The 13,327-nt window shown below is 45.7% G+C and overlaps 1 protein-coding gene across 2 annotated transcripts in view; it reads right to left on the bottom strand.

The window, feature by feature from the left end:
• The window catches only part of LOC115090758 (protein SCO1 homolog, mitochondrial), a 96,735-nt gene that overhangs the window by 78,476 nt on the left and 4,932 nt on the right, over nucleotides 1–13,327 (bottom strand). For both annotated transcript variants that reach the window (XM_029600246.1, XM_029600247.1), the window contains exon 2: nucleotides 276–410. In XM_029600246.1, the coding sequence (XP_029456106.1) occupies nucleotides 276–378 (103 nt within the window). In that variant the 5' untranslated portion in view covers nucleotides 379–410. The remainder of the gene's footprint in view (nucleotides 1–275; nucleotides 411–13,327) is intronic.

The following is a 13,327-nucleotide window of genomic DNA, read 5'->3' as shown; positions in this document are numbered from 1 at the left end:
CTGCCACTGAGATGATGTTAGTTAAGTATAGGATTTGAAACCTTTAAAAGAGCTTGTCCTGTGAATAGTAACACTGTCGGCCACTGCAATAAAGGGGTTTAAAGAGATCAAGGAAAATGTATGCAGAAGTCAAAGATATGATCAGTTGTGCCTTAGGCCCTGACTTGTCAAAAAGGTGGCCTGCTGGATTAGGAAAGTGGTAAATTAAGCTGGGAATCAAGGAATCAGGCTCACTGGCCAAGAAAAGAATCTAATGCCAAACACCCTTCTCCTACCCCTGGTTTCTTTGGTCCTTGCTTTCCATTCTGACCGGGAGGTGGCGGCGGCACAGTCATTAAAGGGCGCGTTACCCTTCGGGTATTCAGTACAGTTGTCCATCTTGAACTGAAGGTACCAAGGAAACAGATGGACTATAAAAGAAAAATGAAGAGCAATTAATGAAAAATGACTTACAAGACATGTGAGTTCCTAGATGTGTACAATCTCATAATTCTGCGTTTGTCAACATGCAGTCAAATGGTCTCATGCTGTAAATCATGTGTTATGCACATAAATTCCAAGTACAGGACTCCCCAAACCATGAACTCAGCCCGATAGCCGAGTAACTTTACTCCAGCTTCGCCTAGGAGTTAAATTCCCACCATTAAGCCTAAGCGCCCCCTGAAAAGTAACAGCTAATGCCTTCAGTAACATGGGGCTTAAATGGAGGAGGAGCACTAATTTGTGCACAGTTTTATGCAGTTTTTTGCATGCTTTATTATATTTGCCCCAGTGACTTATGAGCAACCCAGCAGACACTCTTCAGAATGCCCTGTGACAGTTTTCTGTAGGGATATTCATGGGGTTAAAATTGAGTTAAGAAAAGTGAGTTAACAAAAGTGAGTTAACATTTCGGTCACATTTTATTACCAGGCCCTAAGAGGGAGAAGAGGAAGCCTCTGAAAATGTAAATCAAGCGATGAGAAGAATATATATACTTATCTCCACAAACTCCTGGATACAGCTGCATGAATAAGCTCCCCCACAAAATAGGAAAATTGGTTCTTACCTGCTAATTTTCGTTCCTGTAGTACCACAAATCAGTCCAGACTCCTGGGTTTTGCCTCCCTTTCAGCAGATGGAGACAGAGAAAGTTTTATTGACACTGTCACTTAACCTGGTGTGCCACTTGCAGACTACCAGTATTGACATATACTCAAACCAAGATGGAACTGTATCTCAAAACACAATGTAACTTATCAAACATCTCCCAAACAAGGAGGAAATGGAACTACTTAATCTGAACAATCCTTATAATCATATAAGTCAGAATGTACAACCATCACCTGAGCCAGAAAAACCCAATTGAAAATCCATCAGCTTATGTACAAAAAACCACAGATCAAGCGAACTCTTCAAAACCAGGCTGAACTGATCTGTGATACTACAGGAATGAAAGTTAACTGGAAAGAAACAATTTTCCTTTCCCTGCAAGTACCCAAATCAGTCCAGACTCCTGATAAGTAACAAAGCCTCCCTAAACCTGGTGGGACTGCAAGAGTCCCGCTCAAAGCACAATTTCACCAAAGTTCCTAGACTCTGGCACTTGGACTTCTAGATGACAATGCCTGAAGAAAGTGTGTACTGACTTCCAAGTAACTACCCTATAAATCTCTTGTGGAGACACTCACTGACATTCAGCCCAGGATGTCACCTGCAACCAAACTGGGTGAGCTCTCAGACCCTGAGGCACCAAACGTCCCATGCAAATGTATGATTAAACTATGGTCTCCTTCAACCACCGCGCTATGGTCACTTGAGGCCTTCTGCCCTTTCTTTGCACCACTCAAGAGAATGAAAAGATGATCAGACAGTCTAAAGCTATTAGTGACCTTCAGATACCGCAACAGTGCTCACTTTACATCCAGACACCTCAACTCCTTATCCACAGGAACCATCCTATCCAGATTTGGAAAGGCTGGTAACTCCATGGAGTGATTCAAGTAAAAGGACGAAACAACCGGAAGAGAGGATTGCCAAGGAGGTAAAGAGAGGTGAAAAAACATTTTTCAGGTATATCAATGAAAAGAGAAAAGTTCATAGTGGTATAGTGAAATTGAAAGGTGGAAAGGATCAATGTGTGGAGAGAGATGAAGAAATGGCAGAAATATTAAACGAATACTTCAGTTCTGTGTTCACTAAAGAGGACCCTGGAGAAGGACTAGTTAACAAGTCCTAGTTAACAAGAAACTGGAAGGGAGTGGAGTAGATGTAACTCCATTTACAGTGGAAAATGTATGGGAAGAGCTGGAGAAACTGAAAGTGGACAAAGCCATGGGGCCTGATGAAGTTCATCCCAGGATACTGAGAGAGCTCAGAGATGTGCTGGCGGGTCCGCTGTGTGACCTGTTCAATAGATCCCTAGAAACGGGAGTGGTGCCGAGTGATTGGAGAAGAGCGGTGGTGGTCCCGCTTCACAAGAGTGGGAACAAAGAAGAGGTTGGTAACTACAGACCGGTTAGCCTCACTTCGGTGGTGGGAAAAGTAATGGAGTCACTGTTGAAAGAGAGAATAGTTAACTATCTACAGTCAGGAGAATTGCTGGACCAGAGGCAGCATGGATTCACCAGGGGAAGATCCTGTCAGACAAATCTGATTGACTTTTTTGACTGGGTAACCAAGGAATTGGATCAAGGAAGGGCACTCGATGTCATCTACTTGGATTTCAGCAAAGCTTTTGATACGGTCCCGCACAGGAGACTGGTGAATAAAATAAGCTTAGGAGTGAGTGTCGAAGTGGTGGCCTGGATTGCAAACTGGTTGAAGGACAGATAACAATGTGTGTTGGTAAATGGAACTCTCTCTGAAGAAAGAGCGGTGTTAAGTGGGGTACCGCAAGGATCGGTATTGGGACCGGTCCTGTTCAATATCTTTGTGAGCGACATTGCAGACGGGATAGAAGGTAAGGTTTGTCTTTTTGCGGACAACACTAAGATCTGCAACAGAGTGAACACGCCGGAAGGAGTGGAGAGAATGAGACGGGATTTAAGGAAGCTGGAAGAGTGATCGAAGATATGGCAGCTGAGATTCAATGCCAAGAAGTGCAGAGTCATGCATATGGGGAGTGAAAATCCAAATGAACTGTATTCGATGGGGGGAGAAAGGCTGATGTGCACGGAGCAGGAGAGAGACCTTGGGGTGATAATGTCTAACGATCTGAAGTCGGCAAAACAATGTGACAAGGTGATAGCTAAAGCCAGAAGAATGCTGGGCTGCATAGAGAGAGGAATATAGAGTAGGAAAAGGGAAGTGATTATCCCCTTGTACAGGTCCTTGGTGAGGCCTCACCTGGAGTACAGTTCTGGAGACCGTATCTCCGAAAAGACAGAGAAAAGATGGAGGTGGTCCAGAGAAGGGTGACCAAAAAGGTAGGTCTTCATCGAATGACTTATGAGGAAAGATTGAAGAATCTAAATATGTACACCCTGGAGGAAAGGAGGAGCTGAGGTGATATGATATAGTCTTTCAGATACTTGAAAGGTTTTAATGATCCAAAGACGACAAACCTTTTCCGTTGGAAAAAAAAAAATCAGCAGAACCAGGGGTCACGATTTGAAGCTCCAGGGAGGAAGACTCAGAACCAATGTCAAGAAGTATTTCTTCACGGAGAGGGTGGTGGATGCTTGGAATGCCCTTCCGGAGGAAGTGGTGAAGACCAGAACTGTGAAGGACTTCAAAGGGGCGTGGGATAAACACTGTGGATCCATAAAGTCTAGAGGACGTGAATGAATGTGGAAAAAAGGATTTGCATTCACAAAAAAGCAGGGAGTAGCTTGCTTGTTACTGTGGTTACTATCCCAAACTAAATAAGCCTGATACTTCACTTTCAATGCATATCCAGCATAGCTCTCTGCTTCAACGGCAGGGGGAATGAAGAAAAGAGGATCTATATACAGACAACAACCAAAAAGGACTGAATTACATAGTCTGGGAAAACAAATAAGCATGGGTGTAGCTTGCTTATTGCGGCGGTTACTACCCCTAACTAATTAAGCTAAATATTTCACATAGATGCAGTTCCAACACTGCTCTCTGCATTAATGGTGGGGGTGGAAGGGAAATAGAACCAAAAGGTTACTAAGAGCCAAGAGTAACAGATAAGTATGAGAAAAAAAATGTGCAAAGCTTGCTGGGCAAACTGGATGGGCCATTCTTCTGCCGTCATTTCTATGTTTCTATAAGCTTTGCAAGAAAAGGCGGCACCATACATAAAGAGACACCCAAATCCGAAATCTTTAAGAAAGGATCTCTACATGAAAGGGCTTGTCTAGCCGAACATCTGCCATGAGAAAAATGATCTTTAAAGTAAGGGCCTTCAAAGTCATCCTGCGCAGCGGCTCAAAATGGCGCCACAAACATCACTTTTAGAACAGAGTTTAGGTGCCACAGGTGACATGATTTCTGCACCGGGGGATGTAAATGTTTCTCGCCTTGCAGAAAACTTATCACATCCGGCTGCACAACCAGAGGCAACCCGTGCATCTTGCCTCTAAGGCACCTCCCAAAATTAGCCACCTGGACCCTTAAAGAGTTGAAAGCCAAACCTTTCACCAAACCTTGCTGCAAAAAAAGACAAAATGTGGGCCACAGAAACTAAGCAGATCCACGCTGTGCCCCTTGCATCAAACCTTGAACATCTTCCACACTCGCTCATATGTCAAGGAGGTGGACTTTTCATGCATGTAACAAAGTGGTAACATCCTCCTCTGGATAACCCATTTTTCTCAGGCGCCTCCTCTCAAAAGCCAAGCCGTGAGAGAAGAGCGATCCGCCTGATCCACAAATATGGGACCCTGGCACAGTAGGTTGGGGAAATGAGCCAGACATAGCAGGCCATCCACTGCGAGATTGACTAAATCCTCGAACCACAGCTGACGAGGCCATTCCGGCTCCACCAGAACCACTTGCCCCGGATGAACTTCAAGACCTTGCCCATCAGCAGCCAAAACACATACAGGAGAATTCCCTGTGGCCACGGGAGGACTAAAGCATCAACTCCTTCTGCCCCATGCTCCTTTCTTCGGCTGAAGAACTGAGGAGCCTTGGAATTCTTCCACGTTGCCATGAGATCCTTGCAATTGACTCCCCACCTGTGATGAATCAAGAGCATGGCTTCCTCTGACAACTCCCACTCCCTGGGATCCAGCTGATGACGACTGAGAAAATCCATCTGCACGTTGTCCAATCCCGCTATGTGGGAAGCTGCCAGCATCTCCAGATGGCGCTCTGCCCAGTGGACTAACTCCTGGGCCTCTTGCACCACTGCCTGACTCTTGGTTCCGCCCTGCTGGTTGATATAAGCCACTGTTGTCGCACAATCCAACAAAACTATCAGCCTGCCTTGTACAAGAGGAAAAAAGGCCTTCAACGCTAGATGCACCGCTCTCGTCTCTAGACATTCAATGGACCACAATGTCTCCTCCAGAGACCAGTGCCCCTGCACCACTTGAGTCTGACACACAGCCCCCCAACCGGAGAAGGTGGCATCGGTTGAGACTACTATCCAACTCAGTACCTCCAAGACTATCCCGCAGCCCAAGTTATCCCGACTGCCACCAATCCAGACTCTACCTGGCACATTCCATAAGAGGCAGCAGTAAATGAAATTGTTCTGATACAGGATTCCATCTGGAGAGCAAGGCCAACTGAAGTGGCTGCATATGAGCGAACAACCAAGGGACCAATTCCAAAGTGGAAGCCATAGACCCAAAAGCCTGCAGATAATCCCAGACCCTGGGAACTGCACTGTTTAGCAATCGCCAATCTGTCCCTTGATCTTGACAATCCTCAGTAAGAAAAACTCTCTCGAGCCTAGTGTTGAAGCATGCTCCCAGGAATTCCATAACTTGAGATGGCTCCATCTGGCTTTTGGGAAAATTCACAACCCAGCCTAGGGACCATAAGCGTTGCAGCACTACTGCCACTCTCCGATGACAAAGGTCTTCTGATTTTGCTTGAATCAACCAATTGTTCAAATATGGGTGAACCAGGACACCCTCCTGCCGAAGAGCTGCTGCCACTACGACCATCACGTTTGTAAAGGTCTTCGGTGCTGTTGCCAACCCAAAAAGAAGGGTGAAAAACTGAAAATGATCTCCGAGGATCATGAACCTGAGAAACCTTTGATCATCCAGGCGAATTGGAATGCGGAGATACACCTCAGTCAAATCCAGAGAAGCCAAAAACTCCCCTTTGCACACTGCAGTGACCACAGACCTCAATATTTCCATCCGAAAACAAGGTACCTTGAGAGCCACACATTCACCTTCTTTAAATCCAGAATTGGACAAAAAGCGCCGTCCTTCTTTGAGACCACAAAATAAATGGAATATCTTCCTGTTCTCTGCTCCCTTGACCAGTACTGGAATGATGGCCCCCAGACGTAGATGACTGACAGTTTCTTGAACCACACGTCTTTTCTGCTTGTAAGCGCAAGGGGACCTTATGAAGAAATCCTTTAATGGACATGCAAATTCTAAAGCGTAACCATGCTCTATTACACCTGGGATCCACTGATCTGTCGTGATCTTGGCCCACTCCGAGAAAAAGTATTAACCGACCTCCGATTCTTGGAATGGAGGAGCAGGCTGGCTCACTTCATTGGGAGAACTTGGAACCGGAGGCCCCCTGACCAGTACCATTTCTGTTTGGTCTCTGGCCTCGAAAGGACAGATTCCAAGACTGCTGCCTCCCGGCACCTTGTCTCTGACCACCTCCCGAAGGGCAAGACTACCAGGAACATCGGTTTGACTGGAAACAAGCCCATGCTGAAGAGAAACCTCTGTCGACTTTTGGCTTGTCCTCTGGCAGCTTGTGCCCTTTGGTCTCTGAGAAGCTACACAAGCTCCTCCAAGTCCTCATCAAAAAACAGCTTCCCCTTAAAGGGAAGCGACCCTAGCTGAGACTTAGACCAAACCATCTGTAGATGAGTTCGTTAACCACAGAAGCCTTCTAGCAAAGACCGTGGACATCACAGATAGAGAGGACGTGCTTATGAGATCATACAAAACATCCGCACTGTAGGCCACCACGGCTTCCAGCTTCTTGGCCTGTTTGCGTCCTCCATGCATAGCGACCTATCAGATTGCAATAGCTGTACCCAGCGCAATCCAGCCTGGAGCATAAAACTGCTGCATACAATAGTATGAACGCCAAAGCCAACACTTCAAAAATCTTCTTGAGGTGTACCTCCAACTTCCTATCCTGCATATCCTTAAGTACCACCAATCTCACCACGGGAATTGTCGTCATCATCTTCATCACTGCCGAAACCAAAGCATCCACCTTCAGCATCTGCAAAAGATCCAAAGTTCTTCTGGCAATGGATACAGATTCTCCATAGCTCTGCCAAACTTCAAACCTGTATCAGGACTCTCCCACTCCCGAAGCACTAACTCCTTCACTGAATTGTGGGGGGAGGGGGGGGAGGGACGCCTTTGCTAGCCCCCTCAAGCCCTGCATGACTGGATCCACTCCCTCGTGGTTCAAATCAGCCTGGGGTTCTTTAATACCCAGTTCCTTTAAGACACATGGTATGAAAGACCACAATTCCTCCCGGTGAAAAAGACTGACCACCTTTGGATCATCTCCCTCCACAGAGGGTGCTTGATACCGAGCATTATCAGGGGCCATGCTGTACAAATGAGAATCCACCCCCAGTGGACCTCCAGCCAGAGGGTCATCAATCTCCGAGCTATCATCTGCATTCCCTGAATGCAACTGTCATGCCAGCACTCTACGAACTCTGGTCGCCCCACCAGATCGAGCTGAACGAGGCCTCTTGGCCAGAACAGGCTCCTGCAGATCCACTGACTTAGGAAGGCGATGTGCAGCTGTCCTTTTAGCAAAAAAAAAAACAGAACAAAATCCGGGGAAAAATCCCAGTCATCTGGATTCTGCTCCAGGAGGGCATCCTATTCCCCCAGCAGAGGATCCTGGGAGCCCTGGGGCTCTGAGGGTCTTCGATCTGCCGGTAATAGCAGTGGGGGCAAGGCAGAGTCCTTGCAGGCCCTGTCAGTCGTGGCAGCAATAGAAGATAAAATGGCCGCTGTTCCCGCAAAATCAGGAACACACCTTTGGGCTGCTCGGCTCTCCCCGTGGAGGATCGCTGCCTGTCCAAGGCTCCCTTAGCACTCCCTGAGTTGCATTCTCCCCTGGAGACGCAATGGGAGCAAGTGCCGGCAAGAGAAAGGCACGCGCATGTCTCCCCACACGCCACACACTGCCTGCCATGCAGCATAGCTATGAATTGACTTTTTTTTTTTTTTTTTTTTTAATTGCTGCACCAACTCACCTGCAACCAACGTCGCAAGAACCAGCCTCAAGCGTGCCTGATGTCCCCAAAGTGGTACGCCATGAAATCCAGCCAAAGCACCCGACCAGCACAACAAAAAGAAAATAAAAATGAGAGGCCTGCTCCAGTTTTCTTTTTTTTTTTTAAGCTTTCCTTTAGCAGCTGCAGGCTCCGGCTGTCCACCTGTAGGAGGGAGGAGAGGGAACTGGCCCCACCAGTTATCGCCCCCCTCATAGGATCAAGGATCCGGAAAGACCCAGGGATTCCCAACCCCTCCCGCTCGTACGCACCTCTGCCTGAAAAGGATGGCCCCACCAGGGCCTACCAACCTCCAGGGAGGGCTAAGTAGTCATCCTAACCCTAAAACTGCCTTTAAATCTCAAACTTTTCTTTTTTTTATATCTTCTCAGACTGCAGAATTTGCACCACCTTCCATCTACTGGAGACAGAGAAATACTGACAGACTGCAGGTGGCACACCAGGTTAAGTGACAATTTCAGTAAATGTTTCTCTGTCTCCATCTGCTGGAAGGGAGGCAAAACCAAGGAATCTGGACTGATCTGGGTATGTACAGGGAACAACTGTTAATCAGATTACTTTTTACCCTTTGTAGCAGGAATGGACTACCCATGTATTGAAAAATGTATTTCTTTAATGAGTTCCCAATTCTTTTGCTATTAAGACAAACTCAGCAATGCTAATTTCCATTGTGTAAGAGAATTTCTGCCATTCTGCAACATGTTAAAATAACTTTTTTGGCCATCAGGAAAGCTTTTCTTATAAACATCTTATTATAATCTAGGAAAGAAGATTAAAAACATGGCGAAGACTTCTGGAAGTATTACCTATTTATGGAACGAGAAAAACATAAGAACTGGACAGAGATCTGATCAAAGACATCCAAACAGTGGAAAGAAGGGAGAAGTGTTACTCATTGGAGATGTTAATCTTCTGGATGTGGATTGGAGTATCCCTTTTGCGAAATCTATAGGAAGAGGAGAGATAGGGGATGCCCTTCAAAGGGCTTTGCTCAAACAAATAGTAATGGAACCCATGGGAGAAGGTGCAATACTAGTTCTAATGCTCACTAATGGTGATAATGTCTCCAATGTTTGGGTAGGGGGATCAACTGAGCACCCAATGATAATCAGACGGTATGGTTTGATATTGCAAATAAGATACAGAAGTCACACGAAGACCAGCATTTTGAATTTCACAAATATGGACTGTGTCAAAAGTGGGACATGCCTGGAGGAAGAACTGGAAGATTGGGAGAAAATGGGCGAGGTGGAACAGTGGGCCAAATTAAAAAGGAGCTATTACAAAAGGCAACAAATAGGAAAACTGGTTCTTAGCTGCTAATTTTTGTTCTGTAGTACCACAGATCAGACCAGATGCCTGGATTTTGCCTCCCTGCCAGCAGATAAAGAAAGTTTTACCAACACTGCTACATAACCTAGTATGCAAACTGCAGTCCCTCATTATTGACTTGTACCCAAGCCAAGATAACCACATTAAAAATCTTTAATAGCAAATTTCCAACAAACTGGAGGATGGGAGAATGCCATAACCCACTGGAAAATTCTGTCCCAGAAACTAATGCAAATAAACAGCATGATGAGTGTGGAGAACCACTAACAATTCTACATTACAAACAAACCGTAAGAACAAGCGGCCAACTCTTCCACTCTCAATGGGCAGGTCTCTGGATTGATCTGTGGTACTCAGGAGTGAAAGTTAGCAGGTAAGAACCAAATTTTTCCGTCCCTGTACGTTCTCAGATCAGTCCAGACTCCTGAGATATACCTAAGCACCCCTAAACTGGATGGAACTTGGAAAGTCCCACTCACAGAACGCTCTCACCAAACCCCATGGGAGCTGGAACCTTGACATCGAAGCGATAGTACCCAAGTAGCCCCCCTGCAAAACTCCTGCGGAGATACCTGTTGAGCCTCGGCCCACAAGGCTGCCTGAGAATGTCGAATGAACCCTCAAAACCTCAGGAACCAGACAACCTCTACATATATACATTGAACAAATCACCACAAGCTGGCACCTTAGAAGTCTGACATCCCTTCCTGGACCAGTCTACAGAACAAAGAGGTGATCTGAACTACAAACTCATTAGTAACATTCAGATACCTCCCCAATGAACACCTCATGTCCAAGAGCCTCAGTTCTCTTGTGTGAGGTATGACAGAATTCAATTCTGGAAAGGCAAGAAATTCCACAATCTGTTTAAGATGGAACGCCAAAATCAGCTTAGGCAGAAAAGAAGGCAGCGTAATCAACATCACCCCTGACTCTGAAATCTACAGAAACAGATCTAGACATGACAATGCCTGGAACGCCGAAATCCTCCCAGCCAAATATCCACCAGAAAAACCACCTTAAGAGTTAAGTCCTGTAAGGTTGCCCTTCTCAGTGGTTCAAACAAGGCTGTAGGCATTCCTCTAAGTACCAGATTAAGGTTCCAAGAGAGACAGATCTTTCGCACCAGAGGACACAAATTCTTTGCTCCCCAAAAAAGCAACACACCCAGATGTGTGGACAGAGAACATCCTTGTACTGTACCCTGAAGACAGCCCAAGGTTATCATCTACATTCTCTGAGAGTTAAAGGCTAGACCTTTGAACAAACTCTCCTGCAGAAAAGTCTAAATATGTGACACCGTAGCCTGAATAGGCTGCACTCCGAGAACGGTACAGCAGGACCCAAAGACCACCATCCAAATCCTCACCTAAGCTAAGGATGTGGAAGATTGTTTGGCCTACAATAAAAGTAGTAATAACCTCAGACTAACCCCCTGTCTCAGCCAACCCAAGTGCATAAGCCACTGGGGGATAAACCAAAAAGGCAGAATATCTTTTCCTGCTTGTGCTCGCTTTCAGGATCATAAGAGAATTCACCAGAATAAAGGCATGTTGAGATCTAAGAGGCTGGGCTCAGGCAGAGTACTGTCCTTGGAACAGCCCATTCAGGATGGTCGCAAGCCATCCCGAGACAACTTCAGCCTGGGAACTGGTGATACAAAGTACTCACAAAGATAAACACTATGTCCTGTTCCATATCGAAACTCACACCAAAATACTCTATAGCTGTCTCAGGCACTACTCTTGGTCAAGTTCACAACCCAGCTCCTCAAATAAGGAAACAATCTTGTCAGATGCCAAGTGACTCTTCTGTAGTTTTGACTAGTATCAACCAGTCATCCAGATACGGATGGACCAGAATCCTGCCTTGTGCAGAGACTCCGCTACATGACCCCTAAGGTGGTCCTGGATGCAATAGGATTGTTCTGGGTTGTTGTTTTTAATAAATTCTGTCCCAGAAAATAATGCAAATAAACAGCATGATGAGTGTGGAGAACCACTAACAATTCTACATTACAAACAAACCGTAAGAACAAGCGGCCAACTCTTAAAAACAACATCCTAGAACAATGAAACATTGATGTTTCTGATGAATGGGCATCGGTAGATAAGCCTCCACCAGGACAAGAGATGTGAAAAATTCTCCTGCTTGTAGTGACACTAATACCCAGAGTTTTCATCCTAAAATGCAAAAATTGATAGACTCCTTTCAGATCCAGGATGGGCCGAAAGGACCCCTCTTCCTCCTTGGGAACACCAAAAGAAATGAATAGCAACATATTTTCATTAAATCTGGGAACAGAAATATGATCTTCAAATCGAACAGCCTCCTTAATGTAGTCTCCACAGCCACTCTCTTCTGTAGAGGAGTTGCAGTGAGAAACCATAAAGTCCATCAGAGGAAGTTGGAAAATTTTAGAGCATGGACGTCTCTTACCACTTCCAGATCCCATTGGTCCGTCGTAACATGGGTCCCTTTTCATTAAAGCGAAATAGATGCTTGATTATATCCTGAACAAACGGGTGAGCCTACACACCTTAATCGCAAAGACTGAGATACTCCGGAGCCCACAACTTTGCAAGTCTTCTCTGGCTGAGCACTTTCGAAGGGGCGAGACTTTTGAATAATTGCTCCTGCGTAAGGACGAAAAAGACAGGAATCCCTGGAGCAGCAAAAACCAGACGCTATATTCCTGTCTTCTGGCCATCAAGGAACCCTAGAATCACCCCAGCTATTCGCCATCCTTTCCAACTCATTCCCGAAAAAGAACGTGAACCCTTAAAAGGGTAACCTTGTGAGATTGAACCTGGAAATAATGCCTATATGCAACAATAAATCTGTGTCTAACCACTAGCATGGAAGCTGCACTCTGGAGAATGCCGGCACCAAGACACAGCTGCACTGGCTAAGAACGTGGTTGCCGGTTTCATCACCAATCAGCCATCGATGCACACTCCTTGAAATTCCTGAGGGATTTGCAAACCAGCCCAAGTCAACAGGCAGCAGCAAGAAGCAATTAGCAAAGTCCTTGCCATGGCCTTAAAGGCCTGCTAAAGGATAGGCTCAATCCTATCTTGCACAAACCTTTAGAATTGATTCCCATTCTACCAGAATGGTGATTTTTTTATTATTATTATTATTTTTTTTTTTTTGTAACAGTGCAACCATCTTGAACTGTTCCTTTATCTTCGGGTCCAAAAGGCACAAAATCTCTTAAGCGTGCCCCCCACTCCCCTTATAAAAATGCCTCTGGGGCATTTTATTCAAGGTCAATTAACCCAATATTGGATCCTTCAACTGCAAGCCCACAGCATTACCCCCGGTCACACCAAGCGTCTTCAGAGCCTGGAGTCAACAGGTTTGGCCACTCATCTGTATGAAAACAAAAATATCTGATTAGAGTCTGATGTGGCTCCAAATCAGATGTAACTTCTCCCTCTTGTAGAGTTAAGGAAAAATTCCTATCGGATTCCTCTGACATATATCCACATTTACCTGAAAATCTCCTGGGACAGCTTCCCTGCATCTTTCACCTGCAGTGGCTGGCAACTATGAGGCCTAAGCACACAATCCCCACTTAGTAGGCTGCTTCGCCTACGCCGAGCGCCCCTGCAGGAAGGA

This window comes from Rhinatrema bivittatum, chromosome 4, assembly GCF_901001135.1.
Source record: "Rhinatrema bivittatum chromosome 4, aRhiBiv1.1, whole genome shotgun sequence".
Taxonomy (NCBI): domain Eukaryota; kingdom Metazoa; phylum Chordata; class Amphibia; order Gymnophiona; family Rhinatrematidae; genus Rhinatrema; species Rhinatrema bivittatum.
Note: the sequence above shows the minus strand (reverse complement) of the source record. Positions and strands in the feature narration are given on the sequence as shown.